The sequence below is a fragment of the Mastigoproctus giganteus genome, chromosome 2, assembly GCF_048544385.1.
Source record: "Mastigoproctus giganteus isolate SK-2022 chromosome 2, ASM4854438v1, whole genome shotgun sequence".
Lineage (NCBI taxonomy): Eukaryota > Metazoa > Arthropoda > Arachnida > Uropygi > Thelyphonidae > Mastigoproctus > Mastigoproctus giganteus.
This window is the reverse complement of record NC_143576.1, coordinates 107,106,579-107,121,464: the sequence shown is the minus strand read 5'-3', so window position 1 is coordinate 107,121,464 and position 14,886 is coordinate 107,106,579. Positions and strand designations below refer to the sequence as shown.

Genomic DNA, 14,886 nt, shown 5'->3' with positions numbered 1-14,886 from the left:
GGATCTCTCAAGTTATATTAAAGGAGGGTAGCAAAGGAAGTAAGCAAACCCTTAGCCATAATTATGAGAGCTTCCTTGGACTCAGAGGAGGTCCCCATGAACTGGAGGTGTGCAAATATATCACCAATTCACAAAGGGGGTTTAAAAGGTGACACAAGTAACTACAGACCTGTTAGTTTAACTTGTGTTCTGGGGAAAATAATGGAATCACTGGTTAAAGAAGCTTTGCAGGATCATCTAGACAAGACTGCAGTAATAGTTAAGACACAGCATGAGGTTTGTTAAAGGAAGTCTTTCTGACCAATTTAACTGGATACTATGATGTGGTCACAAAGTAACTGAAAGCCAAAAATAATTTTGATATCATATACTCGGATTTCAGGAAAGCTTTTGATACTGTTGCACATTGAAGGCTGCTGTACAAATTGGAGAACTAGAGCATTAAGGTTAAGTTGCTACAATGGATAAAGTGATGGTTGAGTGGGAGCATAGAGTGGTAATCAATGGACACTGCTCTTCATGGACAAATGTTATTAGTGGAGTTCCCCAGGGTTCAGTGTTGGGCACATTGTTGTTTTGTATATTTATTAACGATATTGATGATGGTATATCAGATTTAATGTCAAAGTTTTCAGATGGATACAAAGGTTGGCTGGGTTGTTAAAGACAGTATGCTACTCCAACTGGATCTAGATAAGTTGGGAAAATGGGCTGAGAAGTGGCAACTGAAGTTTAACATTGACAAATGGAAAGTATTGCATATGGATAGTATTAACTGAAGAGAAATGTATCAACTGTGTGGTACTACACTCAGGGAAGTAGAAAGTGAAAAAGACCTGTGAATAATTGTGCAGTCAAATATGAAGTTCGCTGAGCAGTGCACATGGGCTGCCAGGGCAGGTCATGGAGTCTTGTTAATGATATATAGGAATTTTGCTATCAGGGACAGGGAGGTGATTATCTCGTTATAAAAGGCAATGGTCAGGCCACACCTAGAGTACTATGTACAGGTCTGGGAGCCTCATTTTAGGAAGGATGTAGAGTTGCTAGAACGAGTACAAAGAAGGGCAACAAGGTTGGTGAGGGGAACAAAAGGGTGCTCTTAGCAAGAAAGGCTTAAGTTCTGCAAATTGCAGTGCCTGGAGAGTAGGCACCGGTGAGGTGATCTGATCGAGGTGTATAAAGCCTTTAATGGGTTGAGCAAGCTGAATGTTGATGGGATTCTTTCTTGCTCAGACTAAGAGCCTGAGAGGGCATAGTTTCAAATTGAGGAAAGATAGTTGTAGAATAGATGTGCAGAAATTTGCTTTTAGTCAGCGGGTAGTTGATTGGTGGAACAGTCTTCCATATTTTGTCATGGAAGCTAATAGCCTAAATAAATTTAAGACTGAGCTAGACAGGCATTTGGAACAAGTGGAGGGGTGAAATGGGGGAGGTTTTTTTTTTTTTTTTTTTGGCTGATGCTGCATAAGCTTGCTTTCTTGCATTGTATGCCTTTACTAATGCTAACTATTGTTAATCTGCATCTCCCACATGCCAGCGTTTTTCCAATCGATCTAACTCTGACTCAGTAGCTTCAACAAATAATCTTGCGCCCCTTATATTTAAGTGTATACATCTCTGTTAAAATAGAGACAGCACAGCACAGCACAATATCATGCTGAGAAAATTTCTACCTCATGAGCCTTGCTCAGTCTCTCTAGAGCAAAATTAATTGACAGGGCTCTCATCATGCACTTCCTCCTATCTTATCTGGGCAGAATTGCAAATTTGTTTAGTTTCAATGCTAACCGAACTTTTCCTCAACATTGCCCTATACTTGTTAAGTAAATACTCAGATCTCCAACTTTTAATATCTTTAGTCCCAACATGTACAAATGGTAACACATTTTATGTTGTTAAAAGATGATAGCTGCTCTTTGTCATAAACTTTAGCTCCCTAGCAGACATATCTTGGTCCTTTTCCACTTATCCTTTGTATACAATATATTTCCCATTTTTCAAACTAGTCAACTCGAGCCGACAGCAGCTACCTCCTGTGGAACCAGAAATCTCTACTGTTGAGGATGTAGTGTCTGTTGCTTGAGAGTGGGCTCTAGCATTGAACTGGACAACTGAGTCCTTATTGGTTTCTCTCATTTATTCCTTCATGGGCATCATCCTGTTCATCAAGACCTTGTACAAAGCCCATCAGAAATTATGGAAGCATATATGAGGTATGGCTATTAAATAATGAGACTGTGTGCAGAGCCACTATACACCAAGTGCCACCTGTGAAAGTAAGGCACAGCAGTTGACCTTGAACCTTTCTCTAGTTGTCTGCCAAGTCACGTTACAACAACAAGCTTCTTTACTCTGCAGTGAGACAGATTTTCATTACCTTGTGTTTTTGTAGTTTGTATCCAGAACTCAGTTGTCCAGTTCAATGCTAGAGCCCACTCTCAAGCAACAGTCAAACCATTGATATCAAGTGAGGCAATCTGATTCATCCCCTTCCTTCTAAAGTTTACATAGGTAAAGAAGCCTTTGCTGTTTTTCTTGGCATCCTTTGCCAAAGATTTCTTGTAAATATTCCTTAAATTTTCTGTTCTGTAGTAATGTAGGTTTGTAAAAGGAATGTAAATTACTTCTTTTTCTGCTATCCTCACCCTTCTAGTACTTGGCACTTTGTGTATTTTTCACTTCCAGCTATGCAAACTTTATCAGAATTTTCAATTCTTACATACTTATAATACATATACAAGGGGGAATCAAAAGGTTCGTACCCTTACCTAGAAATAATAATAGCCCTAGAAAGGTGAAACTTCACAGGAACTTTAATCCTTTTCTATGTGCTCTCCATGTATAGTAACACATTTCTCCCATCTATGGATCAGTTGTTTAATGCCTTGATCATAGAAGTCTGCACTTTTTGCCTGAAACCACAATTCCACTTTATTGATGACTTCCTGCAGCAAACCAAAGCGCAGTCCATACAATGGTTTCTTCGATGTACACCCAGCATTCGTCATTTGTCATCACCCGATCAAAAAAGTACTCAACATCCGCATTACACAAATCCAACAGTTTGCGAGAACATTGCATTCGACACTGCTTCTGCGAAGGCGTCAGCAATCTTGGATCTCATCATGCGGAGACTTTAGACACGTGCAGATGGTCAAGTAAAATGCTGTGGGCAGACCCATAACTAATTCCCACTGCATTGTGATGAAATGAATTGTCACACATCTGTAACTCAGCAACAGCTGTTCAACCTTTCAACCCTCTTACTGTCTGCGGATGTGGTGGTCCTCCTTCTCATGGCAGTGCCTCCGTAGCCAGATGGGTACGAGCAGCAGTGCGTAGCACACGCTTTTTGATTAGACCGAGGTTCGAGCCCATGCCCACCAAATACGGAGGATGCGGAAAGGTCGGAGAATGACCACCGCATATCCCTGGAGCAATATGGCCTTAGTTGCTAATGCTCCTAAAAACCAAAACAACAACCCCCTCCTTCTCTTGGCTCGTGAAAGACGTGCTTGGCCTTGATGTGCTGGAGAAACATCACCGAATGTTTCAACACAGAAAAAGGGAAACAAATGAAACAACTATCAAATGTGGAGTGGCTGTTTGATATTGCAATTCATACATACATTTCTCTGATTTGTTTGGTGACATCAAATCATTTAAGAATAAATTGTTATTATTTAAATCCCAGTTGAGCAAGACAATTTAGTTCACTTTGAATGTTGTACTGAGCTAAAGGTCAAACACATTTCTAAAGAATCGTTGCCTTTCGTTATTACAATTACTTTTTGACAAGTTTGAAAGTCGATTTTCTGATATAAAATCCCATGAAAAACATGAGCTTTTGTTTGAAAACTCATTTACTTCTATGGCTGAAAACTATAATCCCAGATTACAACTTCTTGAAATTATTGATCTTCAAGCCAAAATATGATTAAAAAATAAGTATATAGACTGCAAAAATAAACTATTTGAATTCTACAAGGCTTTCCCATCCGAAGATTTTCCACTAATAAAAGAAAATGCCATGAAAATGGCTACTTTGTTCGGATCAACGTATGTTTCCAAGCAAATTGGCGCCTCCCTAGCCAGGTGGGAAGGAGCAGCAGTGCATAGCACACGCTTCTTGATTAGACCGGGGTTCGAGCCTGTCACCACCAAATACGGAGAATGCGGAAAGGTCAGGGAATGACCACTGCATATCCCGGAGCAATATGGCCTTAGTTGCTAATGCTCCTAAAAAAAAAAAAAAAAAAAAAAACCAAGCAAACAAACAAGCAAGCAAGCAAATTGTTTCACACAAGAAATCAAATAAATATTTAAAAAGAAACAGAATAACAGATGAGTTTTTTTTTTTATGAAAACCCCAAACACGAGAGGTGTTAGAACCTATAGTACCACACATGGGTTGGAGGTTGAGAAAACGAAAGAAGATATTTGTTGACATTAGACTTGAATTTCTGTAGACTGTAATTTTCAGGAAATACGTATGAAGGAAGGTTGTTCCAGAAAACCGAAGTTGAATGAATAAACGAGGAAGATCAAAAGTTGGTTCTGTGAGTTTGAAGTTGGACAGTAAATGGCTGGTGGCGGCACGTGTTCAGACTGTTTTAAAAGAGGGAGTGGGAATTATAGACGCCAGTTCAGAAGAACAGTGCCCATTGAAGTATCTGTAGAAAAGGCATGCAGAAGAAACAGTATGTCTATGAGACAGCGAGTGGAGAGACTCTGTTAGAGATGAGTCATTAATTAACCTAACTGCCCTCTTCTAGAATGGAATCTAGAAACCTGAGAGAGGTTTTGGGGGCACCACCCCAGATGTGGGAACAGTATTCCATGGTAGGGTGGATTTGTGATTTATACAGAGTGAACAGCCGTTTGGAAGAAAAGTAATGCTGAGAGTGAAAGAGAAACCAAGTTTGTTAGATGCAGAGGATGCAATATTTGTAATGTAATTGTGCCAAGAGGGATTAGAAGTCAGGGTAATCCCCAACAGAGATATCAACTTGCCTAGAAATTGGAGTGTCACCAAAGATAAGTATAGGAGCAGAAGAATCCTTTTTGCGAAATATGTTTTGTTATTTGGTTTTTAGGAGCATTAGCAACTAAGGCCATGTTGCTCCGGGGATATGCGGTGATCATTCCCTGACCTTTCCGCAACCTCTGCATTTGGTGGTCATGGGCTCGAACCCTGGTCTAATCAAGAAGTGTGTGTGCTACGCACTGCTGCTCCTACCCACCTGGCTACGGAGGTGCCTTTTTGCGAGATATAAGACAGGACTGAGGTTTACGAGGATTGAAATGAAGTAGGTTATCTTTGCCCCACTGGAGAATTTACCTGGAGATCGGCATTTAAGGAAATGATTGCGGATATTCGAGAAGTTTAAGCTGATTGAACAGCGCAAGGTTTCTGAAACAGGAAAGTGGAATGCAATATGCTATCATCAGCAAAACTATGAATAAGATTTCCGTTCAATGAACGAGGAATAAACTTAATATACAAGAGGAAAAGAATGGAGGGAAAGAACTGAACCTTGGGGGACACAAGCATTAATAGTGAAGTTAGAAGACAGAGCGCCATCTGCCATCACCTTCCGTGAGCAGTGAGAGAGAAAACTGGATAACCAATTACAAAGAACAGTTGGAAAACCATAAGATGGAAGCTTGTTTAGAAGATCTTTATGCCAAACACGATCGAAAGCCTTTGAGACGTCAAGAGCAACTGCTTGTGTTTCACCAAACTTTTCCATTGAATTTGTCCATAAATTGGTAACATAGGCCAGAATATCACATGTCGACCGACACTGACGGAATCCATACTGGCGATCATTGATCAGACGGAAGGTTTCTAGATAGTTTAAGAGTTTACGGTTAAGTGATTTCTCCATTACTTTAGAAAGAGTAGAAGTAATTTGATGGGAGGGATTTGTCGCCCTTTTTAGGAACTGGCTGGATATGAGCAAATTTCCAAGCAGAAGGAAAAACGCCTTTGGAATAAGAAAAGTGAATAAAGGTGGCATAGAACAGGATTAAGTTCAGAAGCGCAGGTTTTGAGAACAAGTGGAGAAATACCATTAGGACCTGGTGCTCCATCGAGAAATACTATCAGGACACAATCTTCATTATGTATTGAGATTGGCATCACAAATTTGCAACCAAATTTTGAACAATTGTTTAAAAATATATAGCCTCAATCATCTCGTTAAATGTTGTTTTGTCCAGTAAATGTTATTGTGTATTGTACTTAATAAAATTTTCGAATATTTCAATTTTAGATTTATCATTATATTTATTTATTCACCTTAATATTGAAAAGCAATCCTTTGATCCTTTTCAAGTTGTATATATTTTCTAAAATGAGCATTTAAAAGCAAAAGTAAAGTATTTTTTTAAAAACAAAAGTGAAGTATTTCAAATAGAAACAAAAGTAAAATAATAAAAAAAAAAAAAAAGTCAGTCATATTTTTATAATTTTAATAAAATCTAAAAAATAAATCACTAACATAGATTTGTTGCACATAAAAGTGCTGAGAATTTGCATTTTTTTATATATAGCTTGAAAAGAAAAAAAAAATAACGAAAAATGGAAAAAAAAAAACCGAAAAATGGAAGAAAATAAAACGAAAAATGGAAAAAAAAAGAAAACGAAAAATGAAAAAAAAAAAGAAACAAGGAAAGAAAGAAAAGGAAAAAGGAAAAAAAAACTAAAAAGGGGAAAAAAAGATTGGGGGGGAGAAAAAACTTTTACGAGTAACGAGATATAGAAAATGTGACGATTTTTTCTCGAATCACTCTGTGCGGCCCACGAAACAAATCTAATTTTGAATACGGCCCAGTACGGAAAAAGGTTGGATACCCCTGCTCTAGGATATTAACATTCTTTCACTAATCTACTACTCTCTTTATCTACATTCTTCACCCTTATAGATACTGCCACCTTGTGTAACTTTCACCTCCATTTACACTTACTTAATTTAATTTAATATTAATACAAATTACATATACTCTTACATCCTTTAATGCTGCTTTGCGCTTTTAAATGCATCTGTCATACCTAATTTATTAATCTTGCTTTCACCGAAATCATTTCATCTACTGTTTACCTCTGTTCTATGTTAATCTTTAAACTTTTCTTTTAAAGAGTTACATTATATATATATATATATATATATATATATATATATATAAATATATATATATAAATAAACATTTATAATTTGTCCATGCAACAAAGCATCATCTTTACAACAATAAGACACTTTCTTTGCTGCTCACCAGTATCTCTGAGCTATGAAATCTGCTCTGTGTGATTCACTGTTTGAATTTGGTATATTCCCACCAGTTGACCATTGAGTGTGGAGTACAGCATCCAATTTTTGGGTCAAGCTTTGCAGTGAATCAAGATTTTTTTTTTTTTTTTTTTTTCCATCTCTATTCATTGCAAATATGTGATTTTTATGAGCTTGAGCGGTGATGACTTATTCAGATGAAAAGTAATGTATTTCAAAAGCATTGTGCCAGTTTGTTTTTTTTTTTAATTTATGTTGAAAGTCCACACCAATAACATCTAAAATGAGTGATTAATTATTTACATAAGTAAAAGTATATTTTATTTTTATTATTTTTTTTCAGTTATTAGTTAAATTCAGTTATTTTTGCTATGAATTGAAACTGACAAACTTAGTTTGTGAGGAATTGTTCAGTATTCAGTTGGTATGTGGCCAACAGAAAGTTGGGCATGACTGTAATAAATTCTTCATATATTGTAATTACATTCAGATTTTTTCTCTCATTTCTTAGGACTCATTTTTAATTTTAATGCAGCTAATTTAAACACTGCATATTGTAGCCATAAGATTTAAAATGTTTCTTATGAAAAAAGTTTCCATTGTAAGACTAGGACAATGCTATTTGATATGTAGTTTTTTTTTGTTCAGATAAAAACAGATTTTCCCCCATTTTTAGGGAAGAGGTAAAAAACCATTCTGTGAAATGGGGTGCACGTTTTTTGTTCAACTGTAAAATGAGTGCCAATGCATGTACAGGTGTTTTGGATCCTTGCATTTGTCGTGTTTCTGTAAGAAAAGTGAGTATATATATATATAATTTTTGTTTTTTTGCACAAATGTATTTGTATGGCTTATTTTGATAGTTTTTTTTCTTTTTTCATTTGTAGTTTTAGTTGTAAAATATCCTGTGAGACTACAACTATCAATATGTTTGCAGCTCATTTCAAATTTAAGATAGTGATACAGTGTAACGTTTAATTAAGATTTATAGCACTGATTTTGCAACAGCAATCTTGAAAATTTTAGATGTTGCTTATTTTCTTATTTTAGATGTAAAATTTTCAGGAAGTTTAAGACTATGGCTAGAGCAGAAAGTCATTTGTTAAATTTCTGGGCTTGTAGATTTTTTTCTCTGTTTTAAATTAAAAAAAAACTATACTTACAATAAATAAATTTTGCCATCTTTTGCATATCCTGCAAAAGAGAGCAAAATTTCTTTAGATTGCATAAATCAGTGGTGTTAAAGAAAATCCATACCACTGAGTTATGCCCATTATTAGTTATAACCACCATAGGGCATAACTAATAATTTGTTTTGAAATAATACTTAGATGAAAAATTAACCTATTTATAATATATGTTCAGTTATATGACAGTTCTTTTGATAACAAACTTAGTTTGTGAGAAATTGTTCAGTATTCAGTTTATTCTTGAAATATTTGATAGAATATAACAGTTATGGTGCTCAATACGTTCTACGTTGATATCACTATTTGTAGAAGAATAAGAGAAATTTACTTCAATAAGCTACGTAGAACACTTCCATACGATACTCTCCAGAAATTAAAATGAATAAAAGATTACAGTAAAAAATCAATTGAACACAATTCAAATATTAACTAAATTTTAAAAAAATAAATAATTAAAAAATCAATTAAAGTTGAATGTAAATTTTGATAAACGGTTGCCCTTCCTGAAGAAGACAATGCTTTTCGACCATGTGTCGTGATCACACGAATGGAAATTATGAAGTGTGTGAGCTTGAATCTTAAATAAAGAGATTATTTGTCTTTGCACATGTGTGCAAAACACCACGAATCGGAGATTAGATATGGACAACAAACATTAATAGAATTCTCGTGTAATTTAATTTCGACAGTTTCTGCAATTAATCATCTCGTAGAGTCAGAAATATAGATATTAACCAACAGATTCTTAAACAGGGTTTACCCCCTTGCTACAATAAACCTAATTTGGGGTACAAGCTAAGGGTAGGATACAAAAAATTACACCAACCAACAATAGTAACATCAAAAAATACTTTATTTCTGCCCCATACCTTGAACAGTGTCGCAAACAGCTTAACAGATTCTTGAAAGATACCGAATTTAAGATTGTGATCAGACCAATATGGAAATTACAACTGGTTCACTTGTCATGCAACAAGAACCAGTTGCATTTCTCTCAAAATTGGAGCCTTCCGAGAAATGTGCTTCAGAAGTCTTTGAAGCACCTGTATGTAGAATGCAGCATTGACTCTTTCCCCTTCAGCTGCAAAGTCCTTGTGAGTCACACCCTGTTTGTTGAATAGCATGATCAGCCTCATCTTAATCCCAGACTTCTGTAAATGGAACTTTTTGGGCCTTGGCAATGATTTTGAAGTCCACTGCATGCCCTGACGCTTCGTCTCTAGGTCACAATGAAACACCTGATGCTCATCTCCATTGATAAGGCAGTTGAGGAAATTAGGACTGTATTGACAAATCCGGATGACATCTTCACATGATGACACTCTTCATTGCTTCTGCTCATCCATGAGTCTGTATGGCACAAATTTTGCACAGACCTTCCTTTTCCCTAAATCTTAATGCAGAATTTCATGCATCATCTCCTTATTCATATCTAACTCATCAACCATTGCTCTGAAGGTCAAATGACAATCTCTTGCGCAATTTTGCAATTCTGTCCTTATTTCGAGAGGCTGACGAATGCCCATTTCATAAGTTATTGTGAACATGTCTTTGAACCACTTATACTGCTCAAACACACTGGTATGGCTTACCATTTCAAAACCATAAATAGTTTTTGGTATGTATGTTTCTGTTGTAGATTTTCCCAGTTTAAAGCAAAATTTGATATTTGTTTGTTGCTCAATTGCAAAATAGTGAGTGTGGAACATTAACACTTCTAATGAAACCGATTGTTACTTGTAAACTATCAGCCTACTGGAAATTTACATACCACCATCTGGAGGAAGTTTGAACTACAGCATACCACTTCTGTTTATTTTCAAACTTCTCCAACATGTCCTCAACAGCACAACTCTGGGAACTTTATTGCCATCATCATTATCCATTTTCAATCCACTGCAGGATGAAGGACTCTCCAGCAACTTTCCAGTTCTTCTGTTTTGAGCATTGGCCATCCATTTACTACCCACAAACTCATGAATTTCATCTATCCATCACTGCCTTTGTCTTCCAAGTTTTCTTCTAGCTCCTCTTGGGTACCATTCTGTTATTTTCTTAACCCATCTGTCATCATGTAATGGCGCCTCCGTAGCCAGGTGGGAAGGAGCAGCAGTGCGTAGCACGCGCTTCTTGATTAGACCGGGGTTCGAGCCCGTCACCACCAAATACGGAGCATGCGGAAAGGTCAGGGAATGACAACCGCACCGGAGCAATATGGCCTTAGTTGCTAATGCTCCTAAAAAAAAAAACCAACCAAGTCATCATGTCTTCGAGCTATGTGTCCTGCCCAAGGCCATTTTAAATCTTTAGTTTTGATGAGAATGTCCTGTACTTGAATTTGCTGCCTAATCCATGTGTTTCTCTTCTTATCTAACAGTCTGATTCCCAATATAATTCGTTCCATTCTTTGCTGTGTTGTAGTTCTCAGCTTCTCTTCCATTTTTTTGGTTAGTGCCCAAGTTTCACTTCCATAAGTCATGGAGGGGAGTATACATTGGTTCATTATTTTACGTTTCAGACAAACTGGGATATTGCTCTTCAGTATGTGACTATATTTCCTTAATGCTATCCATCCAAAATTTATTCTTCTCTTGACTTCCAGCCATTTATCATTATTATAGCTAATAACTTGTCCCAGATAAGTATATGACTTCACCTTTTCAATTACTGCTCCTTCAATCATTATTTCCCTTTATGTGGCATACTTGTTCATCATTACTTTTGTTTTAGTCATATTCATCTTTAGTCCAAAATCCTTACTAACTGTGCATAACTGATTAAAATTTTCCTCTAATTCTTTGGGATCGTGGCTTATGACTGCAATGTCATCTGCAAATCGTAAATGGTTTAGGTACTCTCCGTTGACATTGACTCCTTTCTGCGACCAGTCTAATCTTCTGAAAGCTTCCTCAAGGCCAGCAGTAAACAGCTTCAGAGATATTGTGTCTCCTTGTCGAACTCCTTTCTCGATTTTAAATTTCCTACTGTCTTTGGCTAGTCTAATAAAGAAGATAGCATTCTCATATATTTTCTTCAAAATCATAATATATGGGGTATCTATGCCTTGTCTTTCCAGTACCCGAAACATTGCCTTATGCTATATGGAGTCAAATGCCTTTTCATAATCCACAAATGCCAGGCATAATGGTGTTTTATATTCATTTGCTTTCTCCATTAGCTGTGATATTACGTGAAGGTGATCATAGTTGCGAATCCTATCCTAAAGCCAGCTTGCTCTTTCAGTTGATTCTCATCAAGTATTCTTATCTGTTAGTAATGACCCTTGTGAACAACTTGTAGATGTGGGATAAGAAGCTAATTGGTCTATAATTTCCAATTTCTGATTTATCTCCTTTCTTATGCAACAAAACTATGATTGCGTTATTCCACTGCTTAGGCGTCACACCTTTTATAATGCACTTTGTGAAGAGCCTTACCAGTTTTTGTGTTATGTCTCTTGCTCCCAATTTTAACAACTCTACAGTAACTTCATCTTTCCCCGGGGCTTTCTGATTCTTCATTTTCTTCAATGCATGTTCTACCTTATCAGGAAGAATATCAGGTATGTTGTATGTGTTGCTAATTTGCAATCCGTCTTCCCCACTGCTGGCATCATTCCCTCGCTCCTTGTATAATTCTCTATAGTAGTCTTCTGTTATTTGAATTATGCCTTCTCTGCTGTTTATAAGTACACCATCACTATTCTTCAGTTTCAGTATCATTTGTCTTTCTGTATTACTGCTCATGGCTGCTGATTTAAATCCTTTGTTTTCCCTTAATGCTTGTTCTACTTTTCTTGTGTTAAATCCTTATGTCCGCTCTGAGTCTCTTTCTAATGGCTTTGCATAACTCAGTATACTCAATTATTTCTTTGTCAGTGTTTATCTTGCTCTTCATTTTTTGCCTTCGGTTCATAATAACAAGTGTTTCTTGATTAATTTTTTCTTCTTTGGATTTCTTTTTCCCTCTAGGTTTCTTGGGCTTTATCACTTTCAGAAAGTTGTAATATTCCTCGTCGATATCTTGGTCCTGAGCAGTCTGCAGAAGCTCAAACTTGTTCTTAAGTTCCAGTACATACTGCTTTTTCTCCTCTTCTGTTATCTCAAAGACCTTTGTATTGTTTACTTGAGTCAGTTTTTTCCTTTCCTTTCCTACATCTATATCAAGTGTACATCTTACCATTCTGTGATCACTTCCAACATTTACCTTATTCAGGACGGTAACATAATTCACAATATATCTTCTGTTGTTAGTGAGGATGAAGTCGATTTCATTAGTTGTTAATCCATTTGGACTCTTCCATGTCCACTTTCTGTTCACCCTTTTCTTGAAAAAAAGTGTTCATTACTGACAATCCTTGAGATTCTGCAAATTCCACAAGTCTTTCGCCTCTTTCATTTCTTTCACCACTTCCAAAATTTCCTATAGTTCCCCTTTCTGTGCTGTTTTGTCTTTTTCCAACCTTAGCATAGAAGTCCCTCATAATAATAGTGTAGTGGGTTTTCTTCTCATCTAGAAGACTCAATTTCAGCGTACATTTCTTCAACCTCATCATCATCATAGCTCGATGTTGGTGCATAAATCATTATAACCTTTAGCTTGTACCTCTTAGAAATCTTGAGTATTAGTCTTGACATCCTTGGTGATGTACTTTTGAATTCCAAAATGTTGTTTTTTAAATCTTTATGAACCAGAAACCCAACTCCACCTTCACTCCTTTCACTGTTTCCATCGGTGTACAGCAGATTTCCACTTAATAAACTTATAAGTGATTAATTTCTTCTTCTTGTTTCAGCCAAACCGATGATATTCCAATTTGCATTTTCTAATTCCTTTTTCAGCTTTAATATCCTGTCTTCACCGATGAGTGATCTTATGTTGTAACAGGCCAAGTTCAGTTTCCGTGCATGGCAGCCTGGTCGTACCCAGAGATTCTTAGCACCCTCTGCTTCCACTCTGATCCTCTTGTTGGCGTAAGAGGTTAAGTAAAAGCTGCTGGGGACTGAGGGCCATTTGTTTTATCGTGCCGTCATATGCTGTAGGGTTTGGTCTTTTCCTCTTCACGCTGACCAGGCGTCTTGAAGAGAACCACTCTACACATTCGTTGCCACCTAAGTGACGTAACAGGGCTTGCCATCGAGAAGGTGTGCATGAGTGGATTTTAGGGAGGCAGGCCAACCGGACTTCTCCTAAATCTTCTGTAATAGAAAGATATTGGATCCATCAGTGTTTTAGACTCTGTGTCTGATAACACACAGAATGCTTGTTCCATTCTAACCCCCCCATACTTCACATATATTTACTGTTACTAATATATTTACTTATTGCCATACCTCACATATATTTACTGTTACTATTAAAATTATGAATTAAGTGGTTGCATAGTGTAAAATGATTACGTTGTTAATCAATATAAAGAACACTTTGACTAGATTGTAGTTAAAAGTTTAAATGTTGACAAGGACAGTTGCTTTAATTTGGTATTAACGATATAAAAATAAATTTATATGATGTAGGTGTATGCAAAAGGCAAAATGTACTTAGTAATCTACCCTATTAACGCTATACTACAATGAGATTGAAAGAAATTATTTTAAGAAGCACTTGCGAAAGTATATCAGAGCCAGCTGAGATGATCTTGTGTCCTCTGCCACTAGTTCTTTTCAAAGCTTGCAGGTATTTGTGAAATAAAATGCAAAAGGATTAAAGATAGGGGTACCAGCAAATGTAATCCTTCATTCTGTATTGTCAGAAACCACAAGGTCCTAGCATCCATAAAACAAACCAAAGGACGTAGCATTACAGTATGCTCTAAACCTTTTATTGAGCTTGGTTGAAAGGTTGTGGCCCTGTGCAACACAGATAAAAGGTGAATAATTCTATGAAATTCAGTAAAACCTGAATTTTCCACTTGTTGATTGTTCCAGGTCTCTTTCTAGTATAAGGTTATGCATTTCATTTTTTTTTTGAAATTTTAGTTTTTACTATTACATGTGTGTGTGTGCATCCTTCCCCTACAAAAAAAAAAAAAAAAAAAAAGCTCAAATTTCATTTCTATATACCCACTTGTTGGTTGGTCCAGGTATGATTCTAATTACAAGTTCACGTATTTCATTTCAGTTTTTTTTTTTTTTATTCTGCTCCCCATAAACTGTCCTGTCTGACTTTATAGCTATTTCTGTGATTAATTTTCTAAAGATGGTACTGGCAGTGAATTTCTTCCAACTTTTGTCCTTCAGTCTCCTTTGGACAACTACTTCATGCGATTGCTATTTGCATAGGGTCACAGCTTCTCAACCCACTTCTATGATGGGTATCAAGATTATTGAAGTGTTCCTTTTTTTTAATGCTGATGAAAGTTACTAGGCTTTTCATGCCAACTAAGAAATATTGTTCTAGGT

At 36.4% G+C, this 14,886-nt stretch overlaps 1 protein-coding gene across 1 annotated transcript in view; it reads left to right on the top strand.

Annotated features, from left to right (window-relative positions):
• Positions 1-14,886, top strand: part of LOC150089484 (EEIG family member 2) — a 140,105-nt gene that overhangs the window by 17,306 nt on the left and 107,913 nt on the right. Inside the window, exon 2 of the mRNA XM_090368617.1 lies at positions 7,972-8,092. Within this exon, the coding sequence (XP_090224743.1) occupies positions 7,972-8,092 (121 nt within the window). The remainder of the gene's footprint in view (positions 1-7,971; positions 8,093-14,886) is intronic.